We start from the raw sequence: 14,135 nt of genomic DNA on the forward strand, positions 1-14,135 counted from the left end.
CAAGACAAGCAGGAGATGCCACCAGGCCACTCTACAGGCCAGATTTGTGGAGAACAAAATTGTGCATTAAAACACCTGTAATTGAGTAAATGCAGAGGTAGGTTTAACACCGTGCTGTACTTGAAGTGAACTTGAATGCTTAATCTATAATTTATTTGCATCTTACGCTTAGGTAGTGCTTTGCTCTGGTGCTAACACCAGAAGAACAGTGGACATATATCTGTTGTAAATCTAACTATTGCTGTGGCTGTTGACTTGAAATAAAGTAGTTAGTAGTTATTCACTTATCCACTAAAATTGTGTAACACTCACTGTTGTGGGTACTATTGGGGCAAAACATCAATTTATTGTAAGTATTATTTGCTGGTATTGTTTTTGTTGGAGGGAAGATGAAGAGGAGGATGGTTCTGCTGCTGCAGTGGTGGCAGAGGATTATGACATGGCTGAAAAAGAGGAGAGAGAGAATGAACTAATTGAGAGGTGATGTGTGGATATAGGCCTTTGTTGTGATGGGTTACCACTTCTAGCAGCAGGTGAGGCAAAAACAATTAATAGGAAATACAGTTGGCTGAATTTGCACTGAAATTATTTTTGGTAGTCAATTATAGATTACCTCTATAGAATTCTAAACAAACCAAAGGCATGTACCAACAAATACTGGCTATAGAGACAGCTTGACTCTGGATTACCTTATTTTAGCGCTTGTTGACATACCCATATGAGAATCATGACAATGTTACATACACAGAGATGTGCCTGACGTAGCCACGAGCTCATAAACACACACATGCATGTACTCTGAGGTAATAGGAGTTGGGTAACACTCAGCTTTGGAGTAATTAATGATGTAATGGTTTCCAATATCCTTGTGAAAATCAAATTAAACACACTTGGAGGTCACTTTGTCCTTGCGGTCCATAGAGGTCAAAAAGTGTCAAATGTGTTATTGGATAGAATTATCGATTGGTTTCTATATGGTGTCCCTCATCTTTTTATTAGAGTGTCTGGTTTTGCAGTTATTTGGCCGTCAGACAAGCACTTGGGACACTTCATAAAGTGGAGAAAGCTGATTAACGACGGACGGTATTTACAGCACTGACCTTGGGGACTATTCACTCACACTTAAGAGTAGTTGGGCAGCAACTGGGGCTTAGGGAATTTGGTCTATTCCATTATCGCTGCATAAATATTTGGGTTGCTCCTGCCAGTCTAACAATCACACATAACAAAGTACCTAATTAATGTTAAGTAAGATTATTACAATAATTTTTTTTTTCAGAGATTAGCAGTATAGCATGCAAAAGCTGTGTTGTTAGCTTAGCGAGGATTGTTTACTGGTTACAGCGAAGAATTTAACTTACAGGTTCATATTCAGTTTCAGGGGAACTCCAGTGACTCACTAACTCTGATTGGTCCCAAGCACGGATAAATAAAGTGAGATGAATTATAGCTAGCATTCAGTATAAAATGCAGTTTCTAAAACATCCCTAACATGACCAAAGGTGGGTAGAGTAAGTAAGAGTCATGTTACTTCAAAATAATAATACTCAAGTAGACGTATAAAGCAGCGGTCTAAGAAATTACAAAAAAAAAAAAAAAAGAATGATACCTTAAATGATGCACAAAATCTTTCATTTTCAAAGAACAGACAGAAAAATTTAAATAATAATTGAGCAAATGCAGAGATAGATAGTGCTTTGCTCTTTGCTCTTAGTCTATATTCATCATAGAAATGATTTTAGTGGGTGCAGTCAGCTACAGGCATGAGTACAAACACCAGAAGAACAGTGGACATATATCTGTTGTAGATCTAACTATGGCTGTGGCTGCTGACTTGAAATAAAGTAGTTAGTTGTTATTTCTGCCCTAGAAAAGTGTAACACCCACTGTTGGATGTTCTATTGGGGCACAACACCCATGAATTATAGCTGACAGTCAACATAAAACTCAGTTCCTAAAACATTACTAACATGACCAAAGGTGGGTAGAGTAGGCAAGTAAGAGTAGCATTACTTCAAAATAATAATACTCAAGTAGACGTATAAAGCAGTGGTCCAAGAAATTACAATTTTTATCAAAAAAAGAAAAAAAGAATTAAGTCTTAAATAATGTACAAAATCTGTAATTTTCAAAGAATAGACACAAAAATTTAAACAGAGAATTAAACCTGAAGCACAAACTACAATTTCGTGAAAAAGTTACTCAAGTAAATGTAAATGAGCAAATGTAACTACTCACCTCTGAACATGATATGTGACAAAGTATATAGCATCTGTTTTGTCTTGACTGCCCATTCATGCAACACATAAGTAGATATGATTATGCGATTATGTAAACCTTCTTAGTTGCATCGCAAATTAATTTGCAAATAATTTTACAGTGTTACCTCCTGTAAACAATTTGACTTTGTATTCTAAAATTTCATCTTTGTAATTATTTCATTAGTAAAATAGACCTTTTCTTCTTCACACATGCACTTCCTTCTTTGCTTGTCCGGGATGATGTTAAAGCTATAGATATATTTTGCATGACAGCATAAAGAGTATATATTTAACCTGTATTATGTCATGGTGTAGGTGTATTGCCGGATCAGCTCTCTCTCACAGCAGGCCGTCCGTGGTGAGAGTGGTTCCATGTCTTTATTAAAAGTACAAGAGAGCAGCTTAGAGGTTTGTGTTCCCTGGATACACCACATCTATTTATTATCACTCCCCCTGTCGTGACCCTGTGCTGTATTTTAACACTCTGAATCACCCACTGCACATCTCCCACAAACCACACAACAACTCCAGGTTTACTGTGTCCCTCTGCTGTCGTAGCTTAGGAGGTGGCATTGGAGAGTTGCATGTTCAGTTTCTACTAGGCTAATGTGAGGATTAGAAGTGGGGCGGGGGGAGAGGAGGGGAACTTACACTGCTTCTTTCCTCAGTAGAAAATATAGGCCTACTACAATGCTGATCAAATGCTTCTATTACATTAGGAACAAGCTGCATTACAATTATAAATACCATTAATATCACCACTTTTTTCTACTACCTCATCCCACTTGACACTGATACAGAACATTAGTAGATATTATAATACATGACATGGTGGCATAAGAAGTTGGCCTTCCTCCCTCACATAAAAGGTCCCTTGTTCAATTCCTGAAACCGGGACTTTCAGAGTGGAGTTTCCATATTCTTTCTGTGTACTATATTCTTTCTCCATATGATTTACGCCTTTGTTACCAGTAACCTTCAGTACAGTAAAGGTGTAATGTCTTATAAGTTACAGTATGAGTAAAAATAGCCTACTCTCCATAACTATCTTTATCTGTGCAGTTTGTTTATATGACCGGATATGCAGTAGATCTCCTTTAATACATGCTATTGTCACAACTTTATGTCTACAGTATGTCTATTAATATGAAGATTCAAATGCTAAACTCATATCACGCAGAAACACAGAGGTATCTATGTGGAATGATATTTGGACTATGGGGGGTCAGATGAAGTTGCTTGATATCTATATCCTAGCAACTGCCAGTGTCTGCAATATTACACCTCCATAGACTGGGATTGGTCAGAGAGCTGGCACTGGCCCCTCCTATCTGTGACTCTAGAAAAAATATACTAAATTCAAAACATCTCCCGACGTAGCCCACTCTGCACTGTACCCTCTGGCACTTTAATGCAGGCCTTTTTATGAACTACGGTTGTTTACGCTATTATTTATCCAATGACGTTGATTTTGTGACCAGCTGATAATTGAGGAAGATTTGACATTGGCATGACAACATGAATTCACCCTACACAGCTGTGCAGTATTACCCAGAATTCCCCTTTCACCGGTAAGTACCACGCACACAGTAAAAACCACACTGCATTTTAGAGACACTAAAAATGATGCTTGCTAAGTGCTAGTGAAAAATAAAATATAGGCCTAGTCTTTACATTTACTCAAAGGTATGTATTAAACTTGTGCCCAGTGTGAATTGTACATTACTGTATTGTATGCTGACTGTGGTAGCCAAACTCCTATTTAACATTAAGAATATGAGAAAAACAAAGAATCCTTCGTTATTTTGTCACTGAACCCACCAGATGCATAGTGCAGGGTTTCATTGCTGAAGTGAAGGCCAAAGACTCTTTTAGCGTAGTCCATAAGTGCAGGTCTAATATATAGTTATAGGTCTCAGCTTCCTGTTTATGAGCGACATTTTGAGCACTGTTTGTTGTTTGAAATTGCCAATCGCTATGACAACGGTGCTAATTTCTCATTACTCTGAAACCCAGGATAGCTGCCAATAGTACGCCTGTATTCCTGGAGTTGGACCTGTATGACATTTTGAGAAACAGTGGTCTGGGTTGTTGCTTTTGACCCAGACACTTGAGGCCAACAGTCTCAGAGTTCAAAGTGTCGGCTCGTTCAGCTGCTGTCCTCAGTTTATGTTTATAAGAGTATCACATTGGCCACTTAAGACAATAGTGTGTGTTAAAAGCCTACTTTTCATGTAAGGGCTGTGAAAACGTAAAACAAATGTAAACATGTCTTCTATAACATATATATCAGTATAACTCTTACATTTTGGTTTTCTTAAACAGGGAACAAATGAGAGGATCCATGAGTACTACAATATAGAATTTGGTTTTGAGTTTGACAGCAAGATTTAACAGTTGCATAATATTTTGTAACTCTGTCTACCTGTTAAGTTGAAAATACATTGGAAGTAGGCTACCCCATGCAGAACACGGTGCTGTTGAAAAAGAGAAAAATAATGCATTGAAAACTGTACTTTTTTTCCATTTTTTAGCTAAACCATATTGTTACCATATTGTAATTCAGCATTCTGATCATTCTCCCAGTGTGTATGCTGATTATAGGTCTTTGTTTGTGAAATTCTCCATCTATAATTATGTTGTTATTGAGTGTAGTATAAAAAAGAGTTGTCTAATTGCTTGCTATTAAACCAGCGTGCCGGGGAACACAATGAAACACTAGCTGGAGAACTTGAAGAAAATGTCCAATTTGAGTTTACTGATTCTCACAGGCCTTAAATGTAATAATTGGGAATTTTGGAGTGCCCAGAGCAAACCTATGAACCAGAAACAACCATTCTTGCAACATCTAGACACAGATATTGTGGAACTGTGCGCTGTTACAGTCAACAAGAAAATGCAGTGCCTGGTCTAATTATACTTTGTCTAACTCTGATTTTTCCTCATTGCTGATCAATTACCCCAAGGGCCAACTCTCTCTAGTCGCCTTTGAAATAAAACTCCACACTTTTCATATATATTTGAACAAACTGTGTCAATGGCTAAACTGAAAATCACACTAATTGTCCAATAGCCTTTTCTCTTTCTTGACTTTGGAAGAAGGTCCCTTTGGCTCTCAGACTTTTTGTATAAAGTGAAGGATAAGTGCAGAGAAACTGTGGTGTGGTCTATTGTTGTGCCGTCATGTCCCTCTCGCGGGCTGTCCTGACAGATGGAGGCGGCCAGGTCTGGAGGCTTTGAACCCATGATTAATAGAGACACAGGAGAAGGGTCCCCAATCCACCGCTCTGTTTGTTTGGATTGCATTTTCATCGGTGGCGGTGCCCGAGCTGCCAGGAGACAATGGGGGCTGCCTGTTTAGAGCTGACCCCTGGCCTGCTGCCGTCTGAGGGCTGTGCTGTGTCTAAGTGGATGCTGAACAGCCTCTGCCCCAGGCTAAAGCCAAACGACTGAGCGAGAGAAAGAGGGAGTGAGGAGTAACCAGACACCAGCAGACAGGCTACACCTATAGGATCTACCTGAGTGAAAATCAAAGCAGGGTTTAACATTTGTATCTGGTTAAAAGTTGAGCTAGTTGGATCAGGAATGCTACAGGAAGATGCTGCAAAGTATTTCTGCTGTAGCTTTCATGGTTCCTTTTACTTGCTGTGACCTCAAATATAGGCTATTTTATATCACATTGAAACAAATTAGTATAAAATAATATTTTTAGTTGTGTATAATTAATTCTGTACGAGCAACTTGTAATTCAAGATAAAGGCTTTACTCTTCATGCATTCATATGTGGCCTCCAACAAAAACACACCACATATAGTGAACCATATTAAATTGCATGTTGTAAGTCTGACAAAATAATGAAAAACAAAACAAAAACAAAAACAAAAACAAAAAAACAACAAAACAATATATTGTTAAAATTAGCATCTTCAACATCTCTGTGACGCATCTTGACATAATCACAAATGAACAATATAAAGTATAGTGTAAGTAGCGTACCAATAAAGACCAGTATTATAAGTATGTATTTCTAATACATATTTAGACTCATGTTTTTCTTGATTGAAAACTTTTGTTATTCAAATCGGCAAACAAAAAGCTAAGTAAAGTAATGATTAGGTGACTGAACAAATTCTTCTAAATGACCTATTTTTTTACTAAATTAAAGAACTGTGTATAATTAAGCCACAGGACAGTATAGGGACCACACCTAACCCCTGTGCACTTAGAAAGGCAAAGGCACCTGCTCTGCTCCCTACAGTGTCCTATCATTCACCACCTGCTTTTGTTGTCACTGATATAGGGAATGGAAATCCATAAAATACCAAACATGAGTACTCTAAGTGCAGTGGGGAGGTGATGTAATAGGCCTAGAATGTGATGAGGCCTACTGATAACAGATATTAAAAAAATAGATTAGTCAAAATGAAGCCTAGTGTCAAAGCCATATTTGATGGATAAATAGTTTTGTTTGTGCAACTTTTGGTGATAAGTGCCTCACTCTATTCTCGCGAGATTACCAAGTCAATTAACGTAATTTAGAGCTCAACTCCTGCAAATGCAAAGGTAAATAACATGCGCTTATTAGACAATAGCGTTATTATCATTAAATATTACTGCATGATAATAACGCTACTGTTACTGATTTTACAAATATAGATTATCTTCAAATGATGTTATATCGTAATTAGGCCTAGATTTTCAAATGTTTACCAAAAACAAGAAAATCACGTGCTAGCATTACTTTGAAGCTAACATTGCTAACAACGTAGTAGATTTTAGAATACCAAAGAAAATAAATGTAGTTTTTACAAATAAATTAAATTGTTGGACAAACATGTGCTCAAAGAAGGAACACTCTTAAGCCTCAATGTGCATTTGATAATAATAATAATAATAATAATAATAATAATAATAATAATAATAATAATAAGATATTATTTATTTGATAACGACGTTTTATATTCTGTTGTTCCCCTCTTTAATCTCACAGAGCGCACATAGACGCGCACATAGACGCGCACATAGACGCGCACATAGATGCGCAGATAGATGCGCACATAGACGCGCACATAGACGCGCACGTAGACGCGCACGTAGACGCGCACGTAGACGCGCACATAGATGCGCACATAGACGCGCACATAGATGCGCACATAGACGCGCACATAGATGCGCAGATAGATGCGCACATAGACGCGCACATAGACGCGCACATAGACGCGCACATAGATGCGCACATAGACGCGCACATAGATGCGCACATAGACGCGCACATAGACGCGCACATATCCATGTAAATGTGATTGACAGTGACCTGCAGTCTGACCCATGTGTGACTGGTGCATAAGTCAAACGGCTCGTCTCATTAGATATGCCCGTGTTTGCGAGGCAGGTATTAATATCATTCATCACGCAGTGTTGGGGAATTCCAAACCCTTAAATAGTGCCAGTTTCAGATTATGCCTCCCCTCCTTCTCTCCCCCCTCTCCTCCGCCGAGCCCCGTCCAGCTGTACACATACCGCGAGGAGCTGCGCGGATCTGGGGGGAATTCCGGTGGCTGAGGGCCCCAGTGCAGAGCAGCATGCCCCACACTTCAGCGGGACAATGCAGCGGTGAGGCAGGTGTAAAGTTTCAAGGAGATGGTCAAAGTGCGTGTGTAGTCCGTGTGTATAATCATGGTTCTGTGTGGTACAAATATGCGACATAATGCAGGCTGACTTCTACACAATGGCAGTGCTAGTCATGAGTGGCTGCTCCTCCTCCCGCTTTTATCATCTGACTGGGTGGCCACATTTCACATTTCAACTCATCCACAAGAATTTTAGGAGTTTGGTGACATTGCAAATGTAATATCCTGGTGTATTTTTATCAAAGTTATAATAGCAAGACTACCAAGGAGAACTATTCAGAAGGAATCGGTAGATTTAACCCAATGTAAAATTATTATGATTTTTTTTTTTTTGCTTTTTGTTTGACATAATAGGAATAGTTACCTAATGCCAAAAGCCATTTTGTAAAAAGCGCAAATAATATAACAAATATGCTCATGTTAAATTAGTTAAATTGATATTGACGTACACAGCACATAACTGAAACTGTTTTAGTTTGTGCTGATTTGAGTGATACAAAAAACAAAACAAATAAATAACCATAACATAATATTCCTTGTTGTGTGCAGACTCAGGGATCCTCCATCACGTTTCTTCAGCAACATGTCCCAGTCATCGCAGACCTCTGATCTGTGCAGCCAGGACCTGTTCAGCCAGCTGCTGGAGATGTTGGACCAGTCAGTAAATGCCACAACACAAACCAGTAGACAAAGCAGAGAACATGAACTTAAAAGGTGCTGTTGTGTTTCAGGTCTGCTGTTCACTCGGTACAGCCCATAGAACTGAACTTCACTGAAGCTCCAACTGAGAAATCAGCAGGAAATACCATTCAGATCAGCATGGACTGTATCACCATGCATGAGCAGGATGAGCCTCTTTCTGTAAGTACATGTGTCTGTCTGTATAAAAACTACAAGATTCAAATTAAAGTTTTCAGTGTGGCCTGAAGCCTACATGAAATGAACATTGATCTAGACTAGAGCTAAACTAAATCTTATAAAGGCAACAACTAAAGACTTATTAGGCTTAGACTTAGACTTATTTGCAGCTCAGAAATTGTTGGGACTTTTCTTTATTCCGGTGAACGTACAAAAACAAAATGCAATTTTTTTATGTATGAGAACATTGGTACTTTCCATGGAGAGTTGTGAAAGTTGGGCATCTGCATTTCATCTGTAGTTTGTGTAGAGATGTTGTCTGTGCAGTTGCAGGTGATATGATCAGAGCAGAGTTTGACCTGGGTGGCCTCTTCAGACAGGTCCTACTCACAGTCTGCTGATATCACTGTGTCACATTCTTGTAGATAAAATATCTGACATTTATGGAACACTTTAAATTCTGTATGAAAAGTTTTGAACAAACATTTGAACAAACCCTAAGTGAAATAGATTTGGTCCATTTGCATAGTAATGCACATAAACAAATATTAGTTTGAACAGTAGTCTGTAGTGGTTGTTGACAGTGTTGTTGTTTACAGTGGTGGCTACAGTTAGGACACATCCTTGTCACTTCTAATGAAAGACGATGCAGAGCAGCACACTCCCATCCCTCTGCAGGAATGCTGTTGTCCAGCCAGAGTGGAAAAAATAGCAAATAAAAATTGTGTTTGAGGAGCTGAGTAATGTTACCCTGCTCATCCCCCCGGGGGGTATATACTCTCTTGAACTGGTGATTAATGGGCCCACCCCCACTACACACCTCCTGCATCAGGGAGGGGCGTGGTGCACTGACTGGCACGTCAACCGCTGGGGCAACATCCAAAATAAGGCTTTGTGTGGTGGACCTGTGCCAATGGCCCTGCCCTGAGTATTATTACCCCACATACCCCTGTGTTCAATGGTGGGCACATTCGCACCAATAAGAGGAGTGTCCCATCATGACTCATTAACAGTGCACACGCCTGCGCCTCAGGACACTTATTTGTCGTGTAGCCTTTACATTTAATCTGAAATTCCTTTTTTTCTGTTGGACTTTTTTCTTGTAGCTTGAGGGCAACACTTTAGTGCAGCACCTGCCTGTTGAGCTGAGGTCCCGCTCCCATCTATCAGTGAGTGTGTGCAGAGGTGGGGGTGGAAGAGCTAGAATAACATGAAGGAATGTAGCAGAAACAGTGGCAGGAGAAACGCTATATCCTACCACAAACAGCTGATTTACGGCCTGATAACCCTCTGATCGGCTGGCCGTGTAGAGGACAGGTCACTGTGGAGATGAAGGGGAACTAAATGAACATTAGAAAGTCACTGATGAGTCCAGGCGAGGTTTAGAATTATATGTTTGTGTTTGAGTCTCACTTTTGTTTCAAAGCAGTACCTTGTCTCATGCTGCATCAGTTCACCTCAGTACAAACTAGAGGAAAGTCAGGACAAGAAAACTGGATACTCTTTGTACAATAGACTGATCTGTTTGGCATATTTTCAAATAAATTGATCAGTAACCTAACTAAAGTGTTCCTCCTTTAATGTTGAATGTGTGTGATATAAGGCTAAAGCATATCTTTTGATGAATTTCAGTGCTGAATAAATGTTTAGGTCATGTTGAGACATTGTAAGTAAGTATGAGGAGATGTTTTATATATATCTATTTATGAAGTGACTTGATAAAAAAACTGAAATTTTAAATCTTCAAACAGAATTTGCACATTCTTCTGGTATTCCTGAGAATACTCATTATCCTTATCCTGCCAAAGGAACTGTTATCATTTTAATTTGTGCCATTACTTGCACTATTCTGCAAGGTTATTATTTTGTAGTTTTTATGAATTTTATGTCTTGTAGGATGATCAAGATAGTAAGCATCCTCTACAGCCCTTGGTATATGTCATTGTTAGATGAATAATTGTCCGTGTAAGTATGCTCTTGTGGGCTGGACCATGGCTGTGTGAGATTTGGTGAATTTGGCTGTTGCCACCCAGGTGATGCTCTGCAGATGTGAGGGGGCTGAGGCCATTTGAGGACAGGTGTCTGCACCTGACACGTGATACTGGACTAATCTACAGGATTTAGAGCCGCATCTTTAAAGGAGAACACCTAAGGAAGTCTCTTTTGTCTCACCTCTAGATTTGTACAACAGTTAAAGCAGAGCTGTTAGTTGAGATTTGGACTTAAGGACCATGGTTTGTCTCTTCAGTAATCTAATCAATGGCAACCCAAGTGTTAAGCCTTGCACTATCAGGTCTTATCAGGTTATATCATAGCTATAACTGCTAATATGTCAGCAACATTTATAAACTGTTAGTTCACAGTAAAATGTATAGTAAAAGAATTGACCAGACCAGCATATTTACCAAACCTTTGTTTTTAATAGAATTCTGTTGACTTGGAAACACTGATGTGGAAAAATTATGTCACGCTGTTTTTGTTTCACTTTTGTATGCAACAAATTCAATATAATATAGACAGAAAACTGTTCAAAGCCTAATGTCTGTCTCATTTTTGGTATCCTTCACTTGAGCCTCTGTGTCCTTCCAACACAAGGTGCTCTAAGTTCCTTCCAGATGCCAAAGTTGTTTTAACTTAATGAGAAGTTTAGCTGTGCCAATTATTACCTAAATGGCCAGCCTAGGTGTGCGTTGTGGTTGGAGACATTAGGATCCCATTAAATTGCAGTCTTTAAAGTGCTGATTGTCTTTTTGTTGTGGAGCTGACCTGTGGCCCGCTGCCCTCAGGCCTGAGCAGGGTGTGGCTGGACACTCTGGTGCTTAACTCTGCAGACAGCTCTAAACTATTGTGCCCAGGGGGCAGAGCAATGCCCCCCTGCTCCTTCAAACAGGACCCTCCCTCATCATCTGCCAGCGCTGTCCGCACTCACATATGCTCTATGGCTCTGCTTCATTGCCCACAGAAGATACATGCACAATGTGATATTTTGTGGTTTTATAGTTTGGCTAATTAAATGTAGCTCTTTTTTCTTTCTGTACAGAACCAAAAACTTCTTGGCTTCTTTTTACAATGTGTGGACACATATAGCTCTAAACATCTTTCTTTTTAAATGACCTAACACAAGTCCCTCAGATAGCCCCCATGCAAACATCTTGAGTTATATAACAATGACATTAAAAATAATCAAAAAGTTGATTAAGGAAAGTTACACCAACTAATTTCAATAATGCACAAAACAAAATATTACAAGGCAATGCAATAAACATGTTCTCCTGTTTTAAGTTATTTTTGCAACATTAAAAACACTGTACTCCTAAGTACATTTAAACATTTTATTGTGCAGCATTTGTTTTTTACCCAGTGGACAATGAGCAGTCTGCTGCTCTGTCACAGACCTGGGTCAGACATAGGTGATCAGTTTGAGTGGGCCCAGGATCTCAGACAGAATCATGTTTCCAAAACAGATCTCCATCAGCCTCTGTGATAGATACAAGCAGCCTACAGGAGCCACATTGTTATTTGGGGACTCTCTGCATTGAGATAGCTGAGGGGCTGCAGGGCCCATCATTCATATGCTAAAGGATCACTGTGGCCCTACACCATTTACAAATGTCTTTACCAACAGATTTCACTCTCAGACCAGACTGACCCTCACTTCTCTGCAGACACGGCATCATCAGCATGAAGTACAGATTCAACTCCTATACTAATACTAATATACTATAAAAACACCCTGAAGACATACGGTAATACTCAGACCACGGTCGGTTAATGATATCCAAATTGAAAAATAACATAGTTCACATTGTCATTATGTTCTGTTATATACTGTATGTTTATATATATATATATATATATATATATATATATATATATATATATATATATATATATATATATATATATATATATATATATATATATATATATATATATATATATATATATATTATATATATATATATATATATATATGTGTATATATATATTATATATATATTACTGCTAAACAAAGTGCAACATGGCAAATAAGTCAAAACACTGTGTTGTATGTCATATATAATTTTGTGTTTTTTTTATCAAAATTTTGAGATTTTTAAGTGTACTTAATTTTCAAGATCTATCCCGTTTTGGGTGCAGGCAATCATTCACCAGCGTTTTCTTTCGTTCATTTACCACAAACAAGTAAAAATAGCAGAGTTTGAGTAAGCGTCACAGGCTAAAACAGTAATTAGCTGCTTGACTTCTTCCTCAGAGGATCTTCAAAGGAGGAGTGAGGCGCTGGGTGTGGATTCAGGTATTGGACAGGTAGAAAGAAAGCCCTCCCCTCTGCTCCCAGTATATAGGCCGTACCATAGGCTCCTATAGAAGCTTCTGCTAAGGCCACTTTGCATCTGTAGCCCACATCACTCCTGTTTGAGTGAGAAAAAGAGATTTGGTGAATCCTGGAGCCAGTGGAGCAAACAGCAGCTGCTCTGCTCAACCTCAGCGCCAACATGTTGTATCTGGAAACAGGCAGCACGACGTCGTTCCCCGAGGTAAGGCCTGCGTAAACACCGAAAAATAAGAGATTCATTTGAATTCATTTATTTACATATATTTGATATTAACAATTACACAACTTTACAGTGACCTTTATAATACTTCAAAATCATTCATACTCATTTACTTAAGGTGTGTTTGTATTTAAGAAAAAAATAAAACAAACACAGAAATTAAATTAATTTGTATTACTGCTATAAATTTACTAAGAATGTGCAAAGTTGTTGTTCATTTTGTGTGGCTCTGCTGTGTTGGTCTGTTGGCGATGTGACAGGGGTGATTGCATGGTTACCTGTTGTGAAAGCAGCGGAATGCAAACATCTGGAGGAATATTTTTGTCGTTTCTTTTCTTTCTGGTGTTAGTGGATTTTGTTTGCTGCTTTGGATTTTTGAGACCTTCATTCAGTTTGTTTGTTTGTTTGTGAATGTTAAGAAGTAGTGGACTTTTGGGAAGAGTTTGCCTCACTGTTAGAAATTCAAATTCATATGGCCATGTATTTCTTTAAAAAAAAGTTTTAAATATTATTATCATAGTTGTTCTTCCATTAAGACTTGCCATTAGTTGTTGGGCAGTTTTTATGTTGTTGTACAAGGGTTGAAAGTATTTTTTTTAGTTTTTTGGTTAACAAAATGTATATTAAAAATACACAGTTTCCAGTCTCCATTGATTTAATATTTCAATTACTCCTAAGTAAAACTAAAGGTCACATCTCCACTGCACAATAACGCATATAGTATTGTATCTCACACACGAATTTTGAATTGAACTTTTAACATTTGAACAGTGTCTAAGTTTCCTTTTTTTCTACCAGTTTTGTTTACATTTGAAGCCCCCAGACCCCGT

General features: G+C 38.5%; 2 protein-coding genes across 9 annotated transcripts in view; one reads left to right on the forward strand and one right to left on the reverse strand.

Annotated features, from left to right (window-relative positions):
• Positions 1 to 14,135, reverse strand: part of zbtb11 (zinc finger and BTB domain containing 11) — a 505,104-nt gene that overhangs the window by 467,509 nt on the left and 23,460 nt on the right. The window lies entirely within an intron of this gene.
• The window catches only part of tp63 (tumor protein p63), a 28,023-nt gene continuing 17,546 nt past the window's right edge, over positions 3,659 to 14,135 (forward strand). For 2 of the 8 annotated variants that reach the window (XM_055221488.1, XM_055221491.1), the window contains exons 1-3: positions 3,661 to 3,832; positions 8,441 to 8,548; positions 8,623 to 8,752. In XM_055221488.1, coding sequence (XP_055077463.1) covers positions 3,780 to 3,832; positions 8,441 to 8,548; positions 8,623 to 8,752 — 291 coding nt within the window. In that variant the 5' untranslated portion in view covers positions 3,661 to 3,779. Of the gene's footprint in view, positions 3,833 to 8,440; positions 8,549 to 8,622; positions 8,753 to 13,106; positions 13,288 to 14,135 lie in introns of those variants that run through there. The other 6 variants (XM_033965032.2, XM_033965034.2, XM_033965033.2 and 3 more) reach the window with 4 other exon arrangements.

The sequence above is a fragment of the Periophthalmus magnuspinnatus genome, chromosome 4 (genome assembly GCF_009829125.3).
Source record: "Periophthalmus magnuspinnatus isolate fPerMag1 chromosome 4, fPerMag1.2.pri, whole genome shotgun sequence".
NCBI classification, from domain to species: domain Eukaryota; kingdom Metazoa; phylum Chordata; class Actinopteri; order Gobiiformes; family Gobiidae; genus Periophthalmus; species Periophthalmus magnuspinnatus.